Raw genomic sequence first — 24,140 nt, 5'->3', positions numbered from 1 at the left:
CGAACAACAAGTCTTATCTTTACACATTACTTGTCTTACGCACAGTACTGGTTAAAAGTTTGGACACATTTTAGAAAAAAATAAAATAACGATTTTGTTATTTAATGACAACCAATGTAATTTGTTTACCCATGTGTGCCACCTTACTATCCACTTTAAATCACCAATTTATAAATAAATATATAATAACGTTTTAGAAAAAGTAGCTCATTAACAGTCGCGCCACTGCCTTCGCTCCGTTCTCGCGGCTCTCGGCCCCACCCTGCTGGACACACAGTTTTTATATACAAAAACATTTAAGCATAGGCCTAAGCCTTCCGATTAAAAGTTTAAGATATTGATTAATGTAAATTCAGTCAGGTAGAAGTGTACAGTACATAACATTCATCTGATGAACAAATATTTTGTTATTTTGTAAATTTTTAAATTGTAAAATTGTAATTTTAATGAATTCCTCTGTTTTTAAAAATACATACAAATTATAAAAAAAGGTTTTACATTTACGAACTAAGCAAAATAGGTTGCTGCAGATTTATGTTTGCATTAGTGATCTGCACAGACCACTCAGATGTGTGTTACTTGGGTCTGGGAGTTAAAAGACTCAACTTGTTTAAAAGGTAAAAGGTAAATCTATCATTGTTATTCTTTCGCTGACAGTAGTTTTTTGGTGGACTTAACTTTTAGGATAATACACAGGGGTTGCATTATATGTAACGGGTCTCTCAGTTTAAATAAGTTGTTGAATTAAGTAATTAAGTTTGGCGCACTCAGACTAATGTTTTAATGGCACCTACAACATGATGCTTATAAAAACTCTGACGGTTGACTTGCAGGAGATGTTCTGCAAACAAAAGGGATATCTGGAGGAGGAACTGGACTACCGGAAGCAGGCGCTGGACCAGGCTTATATGGTAAAATAATGATCCATTTTCAGACATTTCTTCCTTTTATGAACTTCAGTGAAACAATTACTATGATGTTCTGTTTAGAAAGTGGTATATATTGTGTTCATTTTGATATTTTGTGTTTTCGAGTCTGTTAGAAAGACTTTGCGGTAAAATCTTCATCTGCTTATGATGTACCATTTTTAGTGTTTTTATACAACCCCAAATCAGAAAAAGTTGGGACACTGTTCAAATTGTGAGTAAAAAAGGAATGGAATAATTTATAAATCTCATAAACTTATATTTTATTCACAATAGAATATAGATAACATATCAAATGTTGAAAGTGAGACATTTTGAAATGTTATGCCAAATATTGGCTCATTTTGGATTTCATGAGAGCTACACATTCCAAAAAAGTTGGGACAGGTAGCAATAAGAGGCCGGAAAAGTTAAATGTACATATAAGGAACAGCTGGAGGACCAATTTGCAACTTATTAGGTCAACTGGCAACATGATTGGGTATGATTGGGCCCTTAGACGGCACTGCATCACATACAGGAATGCTACTGTAATGGAAATCACAACATGGGCTCAGGAATACTTCCAGAAAACATTGTCGGTGAACACAATCCACCGTGCCATTCGCCGTTGCCGGCTAAAACTCTATAGGTCAAAAAAGAAGCCATATCTAAACAGGATCCAGAAGCGCAGGTGTTTTCTCTGGGCCAAGGCTCATTAAAAATGGACTGTGGCAAAGTGGAAAACTGTTCTGTGGTCAGACGAATCAAAATTTGAAGTTCTTTTTGGAAAACTGGGACACCATGTCATCCGGACTAAAGAGGACAAGGACAACCCAAGTTGTTATCAGCGCTCAGTTCAGAAGCCTGCATCTCTGATGGTATGGGGTTGCATGAGTGTGTGTGGCATGGGCAGCTTACACATCTGGAAAGGCACCATCAATGCTGAAAGGTATATCCAAGTTCTAGAACAACATATGCTCCCATCCAGACGTCGTCTCTTTCAGGGAAGACCTTGCATTTTCCAACATGACAATGCCAGACAACATACTGCATCAATTACAATATCATGGCTGTGTAGAAGAAGGATCCGGGTACTGAAATGGCCAGCCTGCAGTCCAGATCTTTCACCCTTAGAAAACATTTAGTGCATCATAAAGAGGAAGATGCAACAAAGAAGACCCAAGACAGTTGAGCATCTAGAAGCCTGTATTAGACAAGAATGGGACAACATTCCTATCCCTAAACTTGAGCAACTTGTCTCCTCAGTCCCCAGACGTTTGCAGACTGTTATAAAAAGAAGAGGAGATGCCACACAGTGGTAAACATGGCCTTTTCCCAACTTTTTTGAGATGTGTTGATGCCATGAAATTTAAAATCAACTTATTTTTTCCTTAAAATGATACATTTTCTCAGTTTAAACATTTGATATGTCATCTATGTTGTATTTTGAATAAAATATTGAAATTTGAAACTTCCACATCATTGCATTCTGTTTTTATTCACAATTTGTACAGTGTCCCAACTTTTTCTGATTTGGGGTTGTATGACCTTTAATGTGGTAGTCAAATAGATTTTCATTATAGTGCCGTGAAAGGTTTGTCTTGTCAAAATCCGCATGGACCAGTTCATTTTACAACAGTAGCCACCAACGTTTTCTTTGTTCCCAAGCATATTTTGGCACTATATTTTATGCATTGGTGCTCTAAACCATGAACCAAACCAACCATCTCCAACCATTATTTGATTTTAATACGAAAAACTATATTATCCCACTTTATATTGTCTTTAAATACAATGTACTAATCATTTGATAGACTGCACTTAATGTTCACATACATGTTTTTGTTTTATACATTGTACAATATTTAGAAAAATACCTGCATGTAATTGCAGCAATAATTAATTTCTGTAATAACATCTATATTTAGACTGTTGACCTTCCCTTACACCTTAACCCACCCTTAAAGTGTTGGTCAAGAGTTAGTTGGGTGAACAAAAATGAAAATTCTGTCTGCATTTACACACCCTCATGACGTTCAAAACCTGAAAGACTCTTGTACATTTTCGAAACACAAATGAATATATATATATATATATATACACACTACCTGTCAAAAGTTTTAGATCGGTAAGATTTTTTATGTTTTTCAAAGAAGTCTCTTCTGCTCATCAAGGCTGCATTTATTTGTGAAATATTATAATAATTTAAAATGACTGTTTTCTATTTTAATATATTTTAAACTGTAATATTCCTGTGATCAAAGCTGAATTTTCAGCATCATTACTCCAGTCTTCAGTGTCACATGATCCTTCAGAAATCACTCTAATATGATGATTTGATGCTCAAAAAACATTCATTATTATTATCAATTTTGAAAACAGTTGTGTACAATTTTTTTTCGAAATTATTTGATGAACAGAAAGTTCAAAAGAACAGCATTTATTTAAAATAGAATATTTTCTAACATTATAAATGTCTTTACTGTAACTTTTGATCAGTTTAATTAATCCTTGATGAATAAAAGTATTGATTTATTGTATTTCTTTCCCCCAAAAATAAAATTAAAATTCTTACTGACCCCAAACTTTTGACCGGTAGTGTTTAATATTACAAAAGCTTTAGATTTCAGATTAATGCTGTTCTTTTGAACTTTCTATTCATCATAGCATCATGAAATAAAAATGTAAAACTGTTTTCAACATTGATAATAATCATAAATGTTTCTTGAGCATCAAATCATCATATTAGAATGATTTCTGAAGGATCATGTGACACTGAAGACTGGAGTAATGATGCTGAAAATACAGATTTGATCACAGGAATAAATTACACTTTACTATATATTCATATAGAAAACAGCTGTTTTAAATTGTAATAATATTTCACAATATGACTGTTTTTGTTTGTATTTTTAATCAAATAAATACAGCCTTGGTGAGCAGAAGAGACTTCTTTTAAAAACATTAAATATCTTACTGATCTAAAACTTTTGACCAGTAGTGTATATATACATACTGTATATCTCCATTGACAGTCCACACAACTACCACCTTACCGTCGGAATCTCTAACTGTACGTGTGTGTGTGTGTGTGTGTGTGTGTGTGTGTGCAACAGCAAATCCAGGAGTTGGAGGCTACTCTGTACAACGCATTGCAACAGGATAAAGTGATCAAATACGGAGAGCCTCTGGACGAGCTGCAGAAGGACGAGTTGCGCTCGGCCGTGGAGAGACTGCGCAGACAGATGCTGCGCAAGAGCCGAGAGTACGACTGTCAGGTTCTGCAGGAGCGCATGGAGCTGCTCCATCAGGCCCATCAGGTACACAACACACAACACACTTTCTTTTCAAATCATTTAATACATTTAAATGCATGTGCCATACTTTCATAGAGACAGGCCACAGAATCCTCATGATGAAAAAATTATAATTTTAAGTTTATCATATTAAGTAATCATATAAAGTTTTTTTCTTTTTTCTTTTCTTAAAATGTGTAAGGACTGGAGGAAAATCTAGGAGACCCAGTTGCTCTGTGATGTGGTTGAGGGCATTTTGCTGGCATGGCTAAATGTATGTATCAAATATGATACATCAGGCTTTTGAGGAATGTTTATTTGCACATCCCTCAATCATCATTGTATTCATCATCAGCTATTCATTTTTATAGTGATGTTTGACCTGTGTGTGTGTGGGACACAAATGGCAGCTGTTTTATAGCATGAGCCACTAATTAATAAATGATACATTGTTGAAAAAATAACCAAATGCAAGAAGAAGAGTACAGACAACACTGAACTGAACACTGAACACCTACAGGAACCGAAATCTGCTACAGGAGACAGTATACGCTGAACATAGAGTCGGGAACATTTCACCTCGTCAGATGTGTGTTGTTGCTTCATTACTGATATAAACAATGAAATTCAGTATCGTTTAAAGGAACACGCCAACTTTTTGGGACTTTAGCTTATTCACCGTATCCCCCAGAGTTAGGGTGCTTTCACATCTGTAGTTAGGTTCATTTTGTCCGGACCAAGGCCGAAAAATGATACTTTGTAGCATTTTTCAGGCGTTTTGGTTCCTTTTCACACCACACTGAACGCTCTGGTCCGAATCAGTTTATGGGTTGATAAAACGAATCAAAATGCAGTCACGTGACAACATCCACATCACTCGTTGGCCAGATGTGTCTTGAACGCACTTACATAAATGCACTTCGATTGGACAGAATTAACATGCGGGAAAATTCCAACAGAACTCCCAGAAGTAATCCGGCAGACAACACGCCGCTGTTTACTATGGAGAGACGACTGTGTGGGCTGATTGTATCCCTGGTCATATTTTATTATATAGTTTGTCTACACCACTTTAGACAAACAATAATATTTGAGAATGAAGCGAGGATGCGGCTCGAAAATAACGTTAATCATTTCTATCCGGTTCAGCACCCCCTCACAACTCCAAGTTTGTCCGCGAGCTGCCATGATTAAAGTGCAAACTGTCAACAAACATTTTTCTTCATCCCATAATGCACAGCGCAGCTGACCATGGCTGCTGGTTTAGTCCAAAAATGCGCAGTTCTTTGGCAGTTGGTTCTGTTCGAGGTTGGATCACGGTCACCACAAACGAACCGCTCCAGAGTTCGTTTCAAAGCGCACAGAGACCTACGCTTGTTTGGTCTGCCGTACCGAGTGCGATTGCCGCATTCACACCTGCCCAAACGAACCGCACCAATGGAGAAAACGAACTCTAGTGCGATTTAACTGAACTGAATGAGGCAGGTGTGAAAGCAAAAAATAACGCCAACATTTTCCTATCACTCCGCCCAAGTAGCAGTGCTTCGCCTTCTGAGAATATAGTTCCCAGTATGTGTACGGTTAGAAGATGGCTGTGTCTCATGTGACCTTGTTATTTGTACACGCTGTGACTATACAAATCACAACATGTAAATAGAAAAATGTTGGTGTTATTTTGTCACTTATTGGGAGCAGTATGCTAGCTGGAGCCATTTACCTCCAGTCTTTGTGCTAAGCTAGGCTAGCGGTGGGTGCGTCAGACAGAGTTACGGCACGCACGGAGATGAGAAGGGTATGTATGGACTTATCTAACTCTGGGGGATACGGTGAATAAGCTAAAGTCCCAAAAAGTCGGCGTGTACCTTTAAAATGATTCCATTGACTTTTCAAGGAACAAGGTTACAACTTTACTACAACAGAACCTTAGCGAGTGATCATCATGAAATCGGTCTCTCTCAGAGGTTTTTGGTTCATTTTAATTCAAAGATGGCCAAAAGTGATGATGACTAATTTTCCAACCAGTTTCACCAGTGTGACTATTCAGTCAATTTATAAACTGGTTTTGGAAACATTAGAGGGCATTATGCCATCAAACAATAAACAAATGGAAATATCACTGCAGTTTTTCCCACAGTCAGTCATGAATGTGAGTGAAATGCAGTAATAATCTGGTCACTGTAATGCAAACACTATAAAAGACTGTAAATGTGTATAAAAACCTCTCATACTTGTTTAAATGTGTTGGTTTTGTGTGATGTATGTCAAATGGTGACCTCTGACCTGATGCAATAGCTGTTATATACAGAAGAGGGCAGCAAATTATCAGGAAATACCAAATTTAAACCAAAGCATATAGTAAAACCCACATACTTTTCTTGTTTTCAGTGGTGCATTCAACTAGTGCTCTAATAGACTTTTGGACCCGCTGTATTCTCCATTATTGAGCTCTGTGATAATTGTGCTGTAATCACTGACCTCAGCTTTGCAGCGAGATTACTGAGCGATGACATATTGAAGATAATCACACTGAAATGAGTGTTTCTCTCAATGCAGAGGATCAGAGATCTGGAAGATAAGACTGACATTCAGAGGAGACAGATTAAAGATCTAGAGGAGAAGGTAAGACAGGTTTATAACATCTGTAGTTACGAGCTGTCGGACTAATGATTTACAGAAGACGATCTGTCAGAATGATCATGTCTCCTGTTGTTTGTTCTAATATTGATGTTGCTCATTTTCCTATCCTGGCTGTAACCTTAATTAATACTTCTTTCTTTCTTTCTTTCTTTCTTTCTTTCTTTCTTTCTTTCTTTCTTTCTTTCTTTCTTTCTTTCTTTCTTTCTTTCTTTCTTTCTTTCTTTCTTTCTTTCTTTCTTTCTTTCTTTCTTTCTTTCTTTCTTTCTTTCTTTCTTTCTTTCTTTCAGTTTCTATTTCTCTTTTTATTCTTCTCTCTTGCCTTTATTCTTTGGCCTTGATGTCTGTGACATCTCCTGCAGAGGTGAGTGTAGAATCTTTTTGTCTTCCTTGTGTTCAAGTTTTTTGAGGAAAATATAATTCATTCAGAAAGCCAAGTTTTAGACCCTGACTGAGACTAAACTATTGTATTAGGGGTTCATGGGGTTTACGACTAGACTATTACATGAATCATGACATTTTTTTAGTGAGTATTGAAAGGGAACTACTGCAGTTTACTTATTTGCCATCTTTCCAGCAGTAAAAACCATAATTACTTGCACATTGGTATTTCAGTATCCATACTTCCTTTAACTCTGTGGTCCTGTTCGTGTGTCGGTCAAAAATGACCTCTTTTTGTTCCCAATGGAATGATTGTACTATATTGTAGTCCGATAATGTTTTTTATTTAATATTTTGTATTTTAAGATGATGCTAAATTATATTTATGCAGTAGTTATAATCCATGTATTCACTTTTTGAGCATGAACCTGAAAATGAAATTTCCAACTTAAACAGTCTAAATCATAAATCTTTAATGCTTTGGAGCTCAGACTGAAGTTTGGTCTCTTTTTAAAGACGACACATGGCAGATTATTGGTGAAGTGAAAAAAGTTTTAAAAAGTGAACTTGAAAAAAGCTTATTATGAAAAATGCACAAAAATACAACTTGTAATTTTGATATGAAATAGATATTTTCCGAAACACGTTTTCCAAATTTGAGGTTGATATCTCAAAAAATGAGCTTTCAGTCAGATGTTGTTTGGGCGCAGTACCGAAGGCTTCCACTAGATAGAATTCGTCTCCCATTCATTTCTAATGCAGTCGCTTTTGACCACAAACAAACGAGCATGAGTACTTTTTTCAGGTCCATTTAACTCTTTCAAATCATGCTCATGATTTTGTGTGTGTGTGTGTGTGTGTGTGTGTGTGTGTGTGTTCACACAGCAAGAGCCAAAACATTTACCAAATTTCGGACCATTCCGATGAAGTAAAAAAGAAATAACCGAACAGCACCAGAGGGTTAAATTATATTCCCATTGTCCTGTTGGATCCTATTTGGATTCATTAAAAAAAGCACAATTAAACATAACATATGAGTAATAACTGTAGCAATAGATGAGTTGCTGCTACTTTAGTGCACATGAACCCAAAGCAAACAATGCATTCTTTTGACATCTTGTATCACACTACTTGATTTATATATCTATATATATAATGTATGAAGAGTTGTGCCATCTGAAATTTTCTTCTAGAATGATCATTTTTATAAAGCTTGTATATTTAAGTTCAGTAATTTCACTTAAATTACAATTAATAGGTAATTTGCATTGCCATTTAAGTGAAATTATTGAACTTAAATATACAAGCTTGATAAAAATGATCATTCTAGAAGAAAATTTCAGATGGCACTTAGAGGCTTTTGCATCTGAACTCTTCATATATTGATATAAAAAAAAAACATTTTATAAAGAATTTATATATTTACATTTATAAAATTACTGAAACAAACATGTAGCATTCATTTTTTCAACAAATAGTTTGGAATCATTTCTGGAATTGCAACTTGCACCGAATAATATTGTTCATTATCCTGTAGGATTTGAATGGCTGGGTGTATGTTGAACTGATCCGAGTTTTTGTCCTTGCGCACACAGGATTTGAAGCAACCTGGAGCTGTCGCATGCAACTGCAGTCGTCCGGTTGTTACGACTCAAGGTGTATTACTGGCTGTTTTGTTTTTGCTCGTGTAGAAGTGGGAAATTCAGAGTTAATGATGATGGATTTTATTGGGATTATCTGCACTGGATTAGATTACACCTCTGCGGAGAACCAGGACAGAATGCTTGAAATCACACTTACAGACCAATACAAGCGTGACGAAAAGACCATCATCAACCCAACTAGAGGATCATGGATTATCTCTGCCATGCAGGGACCCGCCATGATCTACTGCGACTGCTACCAACCACAACCCACAAACCCCTTTCTTTCTCACTCTGTCTATCTGTCTCTCCTCCCACACACACTTTGGGAAATGAAAAGCGAAATGGACGCCTTTGCAGGAGTAATGTGTGCTGACTCAGGGCCTGCTAGTGAGGCGACTGTCGCATCTCTGTGGTCAGGATCCCTTAGGAGAGGTGTCTTCCTCACTGCCGGAGAAAGAGACAGATTGAGAGAGAAAGCCAGATCGTCCACTACAAACCATCCACACTAGCAGTTTTTGTTTACCCCTAGAAAGTTGAGTAGACTACTGCAACCAACCTGCTGTTCAGTGGAAAAACCAATACTGAGCAGCCTGGTTTTTAATAGATTTCTTTTGTATTGTAAGGCCTCATTCCTCCATCACAAGCAACGTTTATTTTTTATGTAAATCATTCTTAAAAACATTCATGTGTAAAGGTTTACTGAACAAAACTATTTTTAATGTAAATTGCTGCACCATGCACGTTTACACAAGTGGCCATTTATGAATTAAATAGTAACATGCAACAGTTTATGAAATGGTTTCATCAGTTGTGATGAAATGGAAGTAGTGATCGATTTTGTCTTCCATACTGTGACCGGAATAATAGAAAAGAAAAAATGTAGGGCAAGGATTTTTGGATGTGTGTGTTGGTTGCACTCGAATGAATGAGCTTGCAATCGACTGTAAAAAAGAAACAGGGTTTAAGTGGACTAAATGTTTGGAGAAGTCCTGCATACATCACCAGAGATCCAGCTATGGCATTTTAATAAAAGATAAAAAAGACGAGTTCAAAAAACAAGTTTTAGTTTAACCCTGTACAGTCCAGAATGAATTGTTCACAATAAAATATTTAACATGCATTTAGAAAACAGATTGGGTGATTTTTCATTTCATGGTGACTTTAAACTGTTATTGTGTAAATGATTGTACCATGTGACAGTTTTAAACTTAAAACCTAAAAAGATTTTTTTCCATATATTTTCGCACCATTTACGCAAGTAAAACCAATCATAAGTAAACAGTCACAACAGTTTATGAAAGTTAAATAGTTAAAAAAAAATATTGCACCATGCGAGAATTTACCCAAGTAAAACCATCCTGTAGTAAATACTCACATCATTCAACAAATGAAACTGTAAATTGTCACATACTGACTTCTTTTACGAATGATTTGCACAGAAACACTCTCTGCTTGTGGTTGATGAACGAGGCCTATTGACCAATAATATTCCATGTCTATGAAGCTCAGCAGTTCCTCTTTCTGACTGCAGTGTAATATATATGTCTGTTGATATGTACATGTGTCTCTATATCCTCCTGATGTGAATACATTTCTCCTTCTGCAGCTTGAGCAGTAGAGTCACTTTGCAGTTTATTCTTGCGATGTGTATTGTGGTGACGGCTGCAGACGTGTTTCCGCCTTCCTCGACTGTCCCTGTATTTAATCATCTCTTCCTGGAGCCTAGTTGTTTTCTACTCTTTCAAACGAACAGCTGTAGCGTACCAGCAGGACTTTCACTAACTGGTTTGTACCGAATGATCTTTCTAACTCCCTTTAATTGGCTGTCTCTGGCTTGTAAATATGTTTTTGGGGCATTCTGTATACCAGGTTTGGCTTCATTTCATTAAAGTCTAATATCTCCTCAGAAATATTTGATAATCTCTCTTTTTTCACCTTTGGACACACTGAGAACACGCTGATCTCAGACACAGACAGAATATTAATTTGCAGAATATGATATGTCTATATTAAAGGGTAACTCTCGCCAAAATGCAACCTTGAGTCTTTTTGTTAATCTATCCGAGGCAAACTTTCGTTTAAAAGCATAATTAGAATGGAAACGCCACTTGTAAGTTTGAGTGTATTTTCGTTTTCGGTCAAATTGACTTGTGAATGGGAGTGCTTGAGGCACGACAAACTTTGCTGGAAGTGTCACCAGGGGCTCTACACATGAACTCCAGCATTGAGAACATTGTTTGTGTTCACAGAGTTTACTAAAAAGAAAGATTTTGAACAACTCACTGTCTTCTGTGTCCGCCGGCATTTTGTCTGTCAAAAACAGTCGATCTCCGAATGTGAATGAACTGACTCTGAATTTTAGTATTGCTTCTTATATGACGATCCTTTTCCAAATACAAGGTCAATATTGATATTCACTAACGACAAAACCACAAATTATCCTTGAATTTATATGGAACGAAGCTTTAGGAGCTTTCCATCTTTACTCTCCTCCCTGTTACGTTGCATTCGGAGATCGCAATACCATTAATAGAAATGGCAGAAAATGTTATTAGCCAAAAACACTGTTTTATACCATGCAAGCAGGGCTTGACATTAACTTTTTTGCTCACTAGCCAATGTGGCTAGTGGGTTTCCAAAGTTACTAGCCACACAGCATTTTTACTAGCCACATTTTTGTTGTTGTGAAATTACCTGATAAAAGTTGACTATGGCGTGCTAAAATTTACTTGAACTAGATTTACAACCCTTTTAAATGTAAAACCACTGTACACACCCAAATCAAGACAACATAAATATATAACAATACAGGTCATTATCATTAGCTCTGATAAGGTTGTGTGTAAAGCTCCTTTTTTAAATAAAACCATATATTATGTATTAGGCTATATGTCGCCACATTGCTCCACCGGCAGACGACATAACTGCAGCAGGGCAGCTAGCTGTCTCTTCGATTCTTTGTTGTCGGTCACTAGCGATCAATACTCATTAGGACTGTCAAAATTGCTCAAAAATGACCTTCGAATATTCCCTCTAAAAAAAAAAAACACAAAGCTTATATTCGATCTATTCGAACATCTGGTTGCACATTTTGTCAATGACGCGCATTACGTCAATAACAGGACAAATTAATACAAAGAGACATAACTACTTATAGGTAGGCTAGTTTATTTAAGTTTAAACATATTTGACAACGTATTACCTACACGAAAACAAGTAAATCAACAAATGGCCAAGACCGCAGACATCACTCACTCTCGCTCGCTCACTCGCAGGCACTCTTTCGCGAATAGAGCGTCTGGCGCGAGTGTAAAGACGTGTTTACGCGCGTCTGGAGGTCTTGCGGCGCGAATGAGGCGTCACGCGCTCTGTGCATAACAGTTTAAATGAACAACAACAATAAGCAAATGTTGAGTGCTGATCAAGAGTTTTGTGCAAGCAATTTAAGGTCGCGACTCTTATATAACAGGCTTCATTCAGTGATTGAAACAAATATTATTAACATTAATTGAAGTTTTACAGTATATATAACCGACATTGAACGCTCCGAGCGAGCTGTGCTGTGGTAAACATGGAACTTTTCCTTGACATGAAACGGTAAATAATCAAACCAGTGGAAGCCTGCAGTGCATGAAACTGCTGTATCTAACCTACCTTATTCATTCAATATCTATTCAGTCAGTACAGTAGCCTACACTTTAGTGATGTTTCTGTTTAACGTTAAATAAAATGACCCCGCCCTCAGGCAGCGCGCCCACTCGCAAAGCAGACAGCCGCACCTCTGCTTCCGCGGGCGTTTATCCACATTCGAATATTAATTTTCACCCTTGAAATTCTGTTGTTGTTTTTTTTTACTATTCGAATATATATTCGAATTTAGAATATTCGTTGACAGCCCTATGGGAGTTGTAGTGTCGTAGTGTCACACTTATTTCAGATGCCTTTTGAAAAGACTACAATTATTCAACCCGCCAAAGTGGCTAGTTGGAGTGACTGTGTTACCCGCCACGAGCAAAATCCACCCGCATTTGGCGGGTTGGCGGGTGTTAATGTCAAGCCCTGCATGCAAGTGATATTTTTTGGTAGCATTTGGTAACTTACTGCAATGGAAATGCACTGTGTGCCTTTGCAAAGAACAGTAAAGTGATTGTTGAGAATTTGAGCTTGATGAGGAAGGTTAAACAGAGCACACTGCAGCCACAAGAAGTATTTGTTGTAATAACCTCTCTGTAACCAGAGAAAGTTAGTGCAACCTATACCTGTTGTACTTCCCTGACACTAATGCAATATTAACAACTTCTCTGCTTCCTCTAACATGTGTAACTTCAGCCACCCGAGATATCGATGAGTGTAACGTATCTCTGGAATATGCATCGGCTGGAGTGTTACGAGTTAGGGTTGAGAACTGCAAACATGTTAAAATGTCTTACGACACAGAAATACAAAAACCAGAGCTCCACTGTGATCAGCCAATCATTTCATTAAGGTTTCATAAGTGAATTTAAACATGCAGCCGAATGCTCTGAGCAATCCAGACGGATGTAGTGCTCGGAAATCATCGGCTGCCTACTTATCAACAATGATTACACACCAGTAGAGGGTTTGTTATGTGCCAGGTGGAGAAGAGTGTAATGCTGTCTGGATGGTGATCTGTAAAAGATGAGTGTCTGCCTGTCCATCCTTGTGGTATCATTCTCCCCATGTCCTATTTGAGATAGTCAACAGCAACACATCTCAACTTCAGCAGGATAAATGGATAGATTAATGTATAGTTGAACAGCACTACAATGCATCATATTGATAAATGATTTATTAAGCTGATAATGCTTGTCTAGTATAGCCTTGTGAGAAGATCTCTCATGCATTTTTAATTCTAAAATGGCCAACAGTCTCCCTGTTGTATTGTGAAGGAAACACCGACCCTGGTTGAAAGCCTTATCGTGACAGAGGGAGTCTCAGAATACGAGACCATTTACCCAAATACGGTTAATTAATAGAGCAATACTAAAATACACATCCAATGAAACAAGAAACAAGCACACCAACTCTACTGCCATAGGAACAATACACCAATACAAGACACAGGTGAGAACAAACCGGATGGAGAAACAAGAACACAAAGAACAACTAAACAAAAAGACACTTATATAATATGAGATGGCCAATAATATGACACATATATTCTGTCTCCTAAAAATAGGCCAATATATATTTTGGAATACGGTAAGTAAAAAAGTTACTACAACTAGAAAGTTAAAAGTCCTACAGTAGATGTAAGGAAATGTATGGAAGCTTGTTTCCGCCACAGAATAAAACATTTTAAAAGATAATTGCGACTTTTTATCTCACAATTGCGAGTTTACATCTCGCAATTCTGACTTTATTTATCAGAATTAAGTGTTATAAAGTCAGAATTGTGAGAAATAAACTTTTACACATTTCTGACTTATATCACGCAGTTCTGACTTTGTATCACACAATTGCGTGTTATAAAGTCAGAATTGCATGATATAAAGTCGCAATTGCGTGTTATAAAGTCAGAATTGCAAGATAAAAAGTCACAAGATCATTTTTGTAGTCTCTGATAGATTTGACAAAAGTTTGGAGATGTTTAACGGGGTCATATAAAGCACATTTAAGAGGATCTGTGTTTGAACTTAGGAATTCACAATTATTATTGCTTATCAACCTCTCTCTTTCTCTTCAGATGCTAGAACGGCGTCTCTGAACTGACAGAAATGAACACTGGTGTCAGCTTCACTTATACCATCCTAACTTATAGGCTAACTAGATTTAGAAATTGCATTTCTGGATTTCATATTGCCTTCTCATTTTATTATTATTATTTTTTTTTATTTTTTTTAAAAAAAAAGGAGGTTTCCTTTAATAATATGAATCAAAGAAATTTTATACCCATCAAAATAAAAACTTTGGATCATTTAAAAAAATAAAATAAAAACTTTGCAGTGAATAAAATGGTTAAAGGCCCCCTGAAATCAAAATGTAAGTTTTTTTTTTTTTACTTCAAGTATGAATATGTTAGCCTTAAGGTTATAAGCTGGTGTGCTCCAAAACAATGACACAATTCACGGATAAGCATTCAAAACTTACAGTCCCTCACTTCCACTAAAATGGATCACAGATTTTTATGACATCCCCGCGGACTTCAGCTTCTCATCACATCTTCTGTCCAATCAAATGCTCTCTAGAATCTAAAGCTCCGCCCCCATGCTATAAACACCACCTGGCCAAAGCGACTGTTGACACGTAACAGAGCAATATGGGTTGGAGACGTGTGTTCGGTTGCTCAAACACTCAAGTTTTATTCAGCTTTCCAACTGTATGTTGGTTAAGAATGAAACGGCTAGTATTTATTCACCTCTACTATTGAATCCAGCGTATCATCAGCGCTCGGATTCGCTTCCATGGTGCTGTGAAGTACGACTTGCAGTCTGTGAGGTAAACTAAACGCTATTGGCTAGTTGAAAAGGGGGAGGAGCCATTCAATAAGTCCCGCCTTAGCTTCCTGTTTCAGTGGAAAATCAACGCATCATAGAAAGCTGAGCGATCCAAGGCACTTCAGTGGGACTTTAAGAGGAAAAACCTTTTTATCCAGTGAATTGTGCTGCTTATGATTGGATGATCCACTGGTTGACAGTGAATTGCTCTCCTACTGTCATCTTTGTTTTGACACTTCTATGTCTGTGCCTCTGGCTAGAGCAGTACGTCATACTCAATATAGTCTCCTACATCAGCAATCCATCAGGACACAATCTAACATGACCCCTCCGTCAGGACACAATCTAACATGACCCCTCCATCAGGACACAAGCTAGAGCTATAACACTACACTGATAACCGGTTTCCAGCTGTGTATGTTGAGCTGAGAGTGAACTGAAACTATGATGAGACGATTTTTTGATTTTGATACAAAGTTGATTCTGATTGTTCTTGGTAATTTTTAATGCTGAGTAAAAAGTGACTGGTGACACTTTACAATAAGGTCAAATTAGTTGAACATGTTACAGTTTTTTTCAATTGCTAATATCCTTTTGTCCAATCTGTAGTCACGTTTTCAAAACTCTAAACACAATTAGCACAACATCTGTCTGTTGTGACCATACCATTAGCACAATTCATGTTGTTTTCACACAAAATGCAGTCAATTAACACGTTTCTAGAATGCCTACATTTTCTTTACACATAAGCATACCCAATACCAAAATCATGGATCTTTATAGTCTTTTTTACAAATGCTTAAACGCAGCATGCCAGAAATGAAGACCTATTCTTCCAAACCATAGATACCGTATAAAGCCTCTACTTCTGCAACAAAATCAGCTCAAAAGTATAGAAACAAATATTTAAAAAATATATTCAAACAGCTGATAAGCATTTTTAAATTACTGATAATTAGAGTAAGAAATAGCTGATTCCAATCTCAATGAGAGACATATCCAGATGTTGAAGAATTTCCATTACATGGACATACACAATAAAAAGGCAGTCTTTGGATTGGTTTTGTTCAAAGCAACACATAACAACACAGGGGAGCAAAAAAAGAAAGAAAATGTCTGCACGAGGGAGAGGACTAGTTAGGGGAGAGGACTAGATGTACCAGTGAGAGGACTAGTTAGGGGAGAGGATTTGATGGACCAGTGAGAGGACTAGATGGACCAGGGAGAGGACTAGATGGACCAGTGAGAGGACTAGATGGACCAGTGAGAGGACTAGATGGACCAGTGAGAGGACTAGATGGACCAGGGAGAGGACTAGATGGACCAGTGAGAGGACTAGATGGACCAGGGAGAGGACTAGATGGACCAGGGAGAGGACTAGATGGACCAGTGAGAGGACTAGATGGATCAGGGAGAGGACTAGATGGACCAGGGAGAGGACTAGATGGACCAGTGAGAGGACTAGATGGATCAGGGAGAGGACTAGATGGACCAGGGAGAGGACTAGATGGACCAGGGAGAGGACTAGATGGACCAGTGAGAGGACTAGATGGACCAGGGAGAGGACTAGATGGACCAGTGAGAGGACTAGATGGACCAGGGAGAGGACTAGATGGACCAGTGAGAGGACTAGATGGACCAGTGAGAGGACTAGATGGACCAGTGAGAGGACTAGATGGACCAGTGAGAGGACTAGATGGACCAGTGAGAGGACTAGATGGACCAGGGAGAGGACTAGATGGACCAGTGAGAGGACTAGATGGACCAGGGAGAGGACTAGATGGACCAGGGAGAGGACTAGATGGACCAGTGAGAGGACTAGATGGATCAGGGAGAGGACTAGATGGACCAGGGAGAGGACTAGATGGACCAGGGAGAGGACTAGATGGACCAGTGAGAGGACTAGATGGACCAGGGAGAGGACTAGATGGACCAGGGAGAGGACTAGATGGACCAGTGAGAGGACTAGATGGACCAGGGATAGGACTAGATGGACCAGGGATAGGACTAGATGGACCAGGGAGAGGACTAGATGGACCAGGGAGAGGACTAGATGGACCAGGGAGAGGACTAGTTAGGGGAGAGGATTTGATGGACCAGTGAGAGGACTAGATGAACCAGGGATAGGACTAGATGGACCAGTGAGAGGACTAGATGGACCAGGGATAGGACTAGATGGACCACGGAGAGGACTAGATGGACCAGGGAGAGGACTAGATGGACCAGTGAGAGGATAGGTGGACCAGGGAGAGGACTAGGTGGACCAGGGAGAGGACCAGGGAGAAGACTAGATGGACCAGTGAGAGGACTAGATGGACCAGGGAGAGGACTAGGTGGACCAGGGAGAGGACCAGGGAGAGGACTAGATGGACCAGGGAGAGGACTAGGTGGACCAGGGAGAGGACTAGTTGAACCGGGACAAGGGAGAAGGAGAGGAGTAAGAATGCGTGGTCCTGTTTAAAGGAGAGTAAGAGCTGTTGTCACGGATGAAATAAGAGCCACAATGTGATAAACCATGGTCTATCATTGAGAGAGGCTGGTGAAAGAGTCCAGCCTAATCTCAGACGGTCAACCGTTGCTTCCATTATCCGGATTTTTCATGAGGGCTATCAGTGTAGTTGCTATTTACTGTATTACAGTAACTGCTGGCCACCGAACGCGAATAGCGCGTCAAATTCGCGCCTGCCGCATCTAGTTACACGCTTGACCACTTTGTGTGCATTCGCGCGTCAAGCGTGAAATTGACGCGCGTAAAATCAAAAGTTTGAATCGAAATTTACGCGCGTCACGCACATCAGAGGTGAAAGTTTCGAAACCTGTTGGCGGCCATCTTTTTTTAGATGTTTATCGAGCATTAGCATTAGCATTAATCGAGAGAGTCACCGCTCGTATATGCTCTGGAGAGCAGAAACAGCAGCGTAGGGGACATCGTCGCTGTACTCGGGTCCACCAAACCCTCCGGAGGGTTTCAGGAGTTTCACAATTTGCAGGAGGTAGGTTTGGTGGACCTAACGGTGAGGACGCTGACGAGGACAGCGTAGGCCGTATAAGCCTCGGCCTCGAGTGGTCGCTGCCTGACGAGCCCGTGCTGTACAGCCCGGCGCGAGGTTCACCCTCGCCCGCACCCACCTAATCTGTCATTTATTTTTGTTTTGATAATAAATGGAGCCAGCCTCCAAAAGTAAAACCTGTCCTGTGATTTTTTTTAAAAAGTTTTTATACACTAAATTGTGTTTGTTGTCTTTACATTAGATTAATAAAGTTTCATATAATCTAGAATAGATATGGAATAAATAGCATTCAATAAAAAATTAGTATTTATCATATTGAAATCGAGTTTTTATGTGAAAGATTTGCTTTGTTGTGCATTTTAGTCATATTACAAAATAATTTATTGAGGCCAAACATAAAATAACATTATAAACTGTCGCGCGAATTCACGTCTACCACGCCGCGCTAAACGCCTCATTCGCGCCGCAGGAATTTTTTACACGCATAACGCGTCTTTGCATTGACTTAACATTGAAATCACTCGCGCCTGACGCGCTATTCGCGTCCGGTGTGAACGCACCATTATTCCTCTAAAGCAGTGGTTCCCAAACCTGTCCTGAAGGCACCCCAACACTGCACATTTTCTTTGTCTCCCTAATCAAACACACCTGATTCAACTCATCAGCTCATTAACCCATGTGATAATGAGCTGATGAGTTGAATCAGGTGTGTTTGATTAGGGAGACAATGAAAACGTGCAGTGTTGGGGTGCCTTCAGGACAGGTTTGGGAACCACTGCTCTAAAGGACACAACGACTTCCTCGCTCTGGGGGGAAGAAGAAAGCTTCTCAGTGAAGACCAAGAACATGCCATTGTAGGATGGGTCATTGCTGACAATGCAATAATAAAACTGAGAGAAATTCAGACCAGAATTGTAGAGGACAATCTGGTATTCCAAAAAGTGGAAAGCATCAGCCTGGCTACCGTTGCTCGGACTCTGACCAAACACAGAATTTGAATGAAACCGTTGTACACGGTTTTCTTTGAGAGAAACAGTGATCGGGTCAAGGAACTCCGGCACCAATACGTCCAGGTATACGGTGTCTATACACCATGTCTGATTCTTCAGTGACTATTCCACACCTCTATTTTTCACTATTCTCTATAGCTACTCTAAAGCATTAATGTAATAATTGTGTTTGATTTTTCTTTCAGAGATTTATGGAGTTGGAGGCTAATCAGACACTGCACAAATTCATTTAAGGCAGGGTTTAACCTGGCAAAAACACGTAGACGAGGAAGAAATGTAATTGGGAAAAGGGCCACCGTTGATGTGCCAGGTCAGAGAGGAGCAAATATCACAATGTGTGCTGCAATCTCAAGTGCTGGTTTGGTCCTGCAGAAAAGCTAGATTGGTCCCTACAACACAGAGTGCCTTTTGTTTTTAGATGACCTCCACCAACAACTGGTGCCAGAAGCAGAACAGGAGGACATTTGTGATTTACATGGGACAATGTAGCATTCCACCATTCACATGAAATCACAAACTGGTTTGCAGCACATCCAAGAATGATTTCCCTTTTTCTTCCTCCGTACTCTCCTTTCCTCAACCCATTGAGGAATTTTTTTTTGCTTGGAGGTGGAAAGTATATGATCATCATCGGCCACATGACCAAATGTCCCTCCTGGATGCCATGGATGCTGGTTGCAGAGACATCTCAGTTGAAGACTGTCAGGGGTGGATAAGGCATGCCAAGCGTTTCTTTCCAAGGTGTATAGCGAGAGAAAACATATGTGATGTAGACGAGAACATGTGGCCAAATGCTGAAGATCGTATAGATTAGAACAGGACTTTTTTTTCTGGGCCTTTTTTTCCTGTCATTTTGTTTTATTTTTGCACACTTTAAACCAAAGGCCATGTATGTTTGTCTTTGTTTCGTTTTGTTGATCACTGACAGCAATTTCATATTGCTAATAAAGCCTTTACTGCAGCAATTCTGTTACTTAGGCCTACTTGTTTTTTTTTTTTTTCAGTTGTACATTCTATAAATTATTGATGACTCCTTCACATTTAGATATGTTGTACACATCTAATGCACCATGAATTCACACACAGCTGAATGAATAAAAAAAATGGATTTCATACTGTATGTTCTATACAGATAGAACTGAAACATGACAAGTAATTCAGTTTTTGTAATGCCACGAACTGTTAAAATGTTGACAGTCATTGCGCTATGATTGACTATGTGTTCATGTTTGATAGAAAACAAGTGCTAAAGTTTTGACTGAATGATTCGATTTTGAAACGGGTTTGCAGTGTTTTGATAAGAGTTAGTGTATACTGAAAAAGGGTTTTTTTTTTTTTGCGTTGAAATGTAGAGTTTGCATTTATTTAAGAAAATGTGGTTTTGGCCAGAAAATTAAAGTCCCCGTGAACCGGAAGTTGCAAACGACTTTTCTCCAGTGTTATGACGTATTTCCCAGTGAAAGGGAATATTGAACAGAGGGCAGGGTTTTACTCTAGCGCTCCTCCTCTCCATCTCTGCTCATAGCAGACTAACGGTTTGAGGGGAGTGGTTAAGCGTTGCCCAAACCAATTCCTCAAACCTACGTCATCAGAGAAGGTCCTCCAATGCAGAGGGGAGGGGCATTTTCAGATTTTGATTAAAGATTACCATGGTAAAAATTTTTTTTTTTAAATATTTTCTTGCACGGATTAATTGTTCACCACAAGACTAGTAATATGCGCTAACAAAGTAAATAGGGTCAATTTTGATTTCATGGGGACTTTAACTATTTGGCTAATTGTGTGATGTAGGTGTGTTGCTGTGTTAAGAGTTTAGAAAAAGTATTTTAAGAACTGTCAAACTTCTTAGCAATGGAAAAAAACTGTAATTAAAGCTCGCGTCAGCTGATACACGTCTACTTATAGGAACATGACGCCTATCACTGTATACATATATAAGCTCCTTCAGTATTATCAGCAGCTGTCGTGTTTCTCAGGAGCGAATTACCCTCCTCCCTCCCCAGCTCCTCCTCTCGTCAATCAGGATTTGGCCTTCTGATTCCCCCTGAATCAGACTAAATTATCAAATCATGTTGTACTTAATCTTGAATAAATGATATCTGCAATACATTGGTTCTGTCCTGTTTACCCTAAGCGGGGTTATTGCTGCTCTTATCCATACTAGGCTGCATGGATGCGCAGGGAGTTCTCCCAGAACAGAACCATACCGCCAATCCTAACTGTATGCTAATTGGCAATCGCATTTGACGATAGTGGTCCTGACAGAACTACATCAGTTAATAAAAATACAACTGTTCATTGTTAGTTTGTTAGCTCAGGTCCATTATATATGATTTCAATAATGTTATAGATTATGCTTTAGAAGCATTGTTCATTGTTAGTTCATGTACTAAAGTTAAGAAAGGGAACCTTATATTGTAAAGAATTAGGCTACTAAGCGAGTCATGGTTATGATGCTGTCATCAGCATTCAGTCCGTCAGCGAGCAGAATCTGGTCATTGTGCTGACTGGAGAAATAACTGCATCATCAGTGACACAGGCTCTCTCTCTCTCTCTCTCTCTCTCTCTCTCTCTCTCTCTCTCTCTCTCTCTCTCTGCACAGCAAGTGTTTTTAAAGGTATAGCGGAACTGAACAAAGAGGGGGTCCTGCGCCAGCCAAACAACTGATATCAAATGGAAATGCTTGAACATAGCTTTCTTAAAACCAATAGTTATTACAGTAGGTACCTCCTTGACTTTATTACGGAAATAAAATTATTTAAATGTAAGTATTTTTTAGACCATTAACAAGTGAATATCAGTTTTTAGGACTAAATAGAAGGGAAAATTGACAATGCCTATTTTTTTTATTCTTTTAAAAAAATAATTTATATTCCTGGTAATCTTGAATCAGAATGATTTTCCCTCCCTCTTGCAGCATCTCTTCGAGGACCTACATTTGTTGATTGATTGATTGATTTTATTTGACCACTTAAATATAAAAATATGAAAACAGTACTCTGTGTCATATATTAAAGGTATAGCGGAGGATCTTTCCGAATTTTAGATAAGAACCGCCCTCTCCACTTTTTGAAAAAATGCACATGCGCAACACTCTACCTGTTCCCGAGAGGGAACGCCTATTAAACGTGTGCGAGGTTCTCCTCGTGCACGCTCTGTTTACAAGTTGCTGTCGGCATCGCTCATACAAGATTACTTTCCAAAAGAAGATTTGCACTTTTTCTCCAAATAGCAATCCAAACTTTACCTGTCGAGTAGAAACTTCGCGACTGAGGCATCAGTGGGAAGCCCAACCTGTGTTTTCAGCGCACGCCATCGTGTGAAACAATCTCCCAAAAACACTCTGATCTTGTTTCTCTCTTCTGAGGCCTTTCTCTTCTTCTCATACAGTTCGTACAAACTTTTTCTCTTGCGACCCTCAGACATTTTCAAAGGACCCGGTGAAACGGCGAGCTTCAATGAATGGCTGAGCTCTAGCTCACCACACATAAACACCTGAAAGTGCGCATGCGCAGAAAGCGAAAACTAAGGGACGAGCACGTACGACGGCCTTACGTAAACATATCACCAGAATGATTGACACTTAGGTGGACCAATAGTTTACACTACCCACCCGGAAAAAGAAAATCCTCCGCTATACCTTTAAAATACATAAATAGTCAGGGATAACACAATAAAGCCCAAAGACTTGTTCTTGTTGCTATATAAAATTTAAAAGAATACCATAGGCCTATTACAATGGTAGCCTACATGCCAACAATAAATCAATAATAATAATAAAAAGAACAAGAACAAGAGTAATACTCAATATGTGACACTCAGTGAAAATGCTTTTATGTGCACCAACTAGAATTTTATTCGTTAAACCAGGAGTTTTTGCGTGCGGGTGGTTGTGGGAGTTCTTCCAAAATTGTACAGGATACTATTATTAATAATCTTATTTGTCAACAATATAAAACTAAAGTGTTTTAGCATTTAATGTGATATTTAAATGTCAGACTTTTGTGATACATATGTTACCGGCAAAGTGTGAAATCCCGGTATTGTATAGAATGCCTATGCAATGTATAGAATGCCTGATGGTTTTTGGCAAAAATACATTAGGCCTACCTAATTTTATACATTACCTAGGCATTCTATAGAATGCCGGATTACACACTTTGCCGGTAACATATACTATATATAGCTAAATGTATAGCCTATATTGAATTCAAAGACCAAAGTTAATTAAACAAAGAATCAATCAAACATAAAAACCCAATCTCTAGAAGTCATGAATTTGTGATATTAGCTGTATTGAAGCTTACATTCAATACATTTCCATATGATACTTTTCCTGTTTCCCTATAAATATGTAGAATATGTCAACTGACTAGGTAATTTATTCATTTATTTACATCCCGAAAAAAAATGCTAAAATGTCACACTTCATAATACAATGAATTAGATATTGCTTATGAGACCAGCGCTCTAACTGATTAATATTCATTTGAAAATGTATAAATTCATCTGTGCATGTAGGCAAATATATAGCCAAATATATAGCCTATAGCCCAAATAATTATCTGTTAAACATGATATCTAATATAACAGGCTAAATGTTGCTAGCGAAAGTTGAGGAGCTGTTACCTAAACAGACGTGGAGGATAGCAGGAATGTGACGGTGAGGCGTGGAGCTCGAGTGAAGTTTCTCCTGTCGTTCTCAGTGTGTCTCACACACTCACACACTCACATCATGGCTGAGCGCGAGCGCAAACGCGTGGACCGGGACCGGGAACGGGACCAGGACCGGGCCG

At 38.6% G+C, this 24,140-nt stretch overlaps 2 protein-coding genes across 4 annotated transcripts in view; both read left to right on the top strand.

Annotated features, from left to right (window-relative positions):
• The window catches only part of jakmip2 (janus kinase and microtubule interacting protein 2), a gene marked incomplete at its 5' end in the record, with an annotated part of 34,935 nt that extends 24,171 nt beyond the window's left edge, over positions 1–10,764 (top strand). The window contains 4 exons of the mRNA XM_081389939.1: positions 834–911; positions 4,025–4,228; positions 6,758–6,823; positions 8,815–10,764. Of these exons, the coding sequence (XP_081246065.1) occupies positions 834–911; positions 4,025–4,228; positions 6,758–6,823; positions 8,815–8,910 (444 nt within the window). The 3' untranslated portion in view covers positions 8,911–10,764. The remainder of the gene's footprint in view (positions 1–833; positions 912–4,024; positions 4,229–6,757; positions 6,824–8,814) is intronic.
• Positions 10,765–23,960: 13,196 nt separating this feature from the next.
• Positions 23,961–24,140, top strand: part of dpysl3 (dihydropyrimidinase like 3) — a 55,120-nt gene continuing 54,940 nt past the window's right edge. For all 3 annotated transcript variants that reach the window (XR_014031963.1, XM_081391047.1, XM_081391048.1), the window contains exon 1: positions 23,961–24,140. This exon is cut by the window's right edge and continues 287 nt beyond it. Coding sequence is in view for 2 of the 3 variants with exons in the window: in XM_081391047.1 (XP_081247173.1) it covers positions 24,080–24,140 (61 nt within the window). In the remaining variant the exon portion in view is untranslated.

Source organism: Scardinius erythrophthalmus, assembly GCF_964197995.2.
Source record: "Scardinius erythrophthalmus genome assembly, chromosome: 17".
Taxonomy (NCBI): Eukaryota; Metazoa; Chordata; class Actinopteri; order Cypriniformes; family Leuciscidae; genus Scardinius; species Scardinius erythrophthalmus.
The sequence above is the reverse complement of the archived record's forward strand: the minus strand, read 5'-3'. Positions and strand labels throughout refer to the sequence as shown.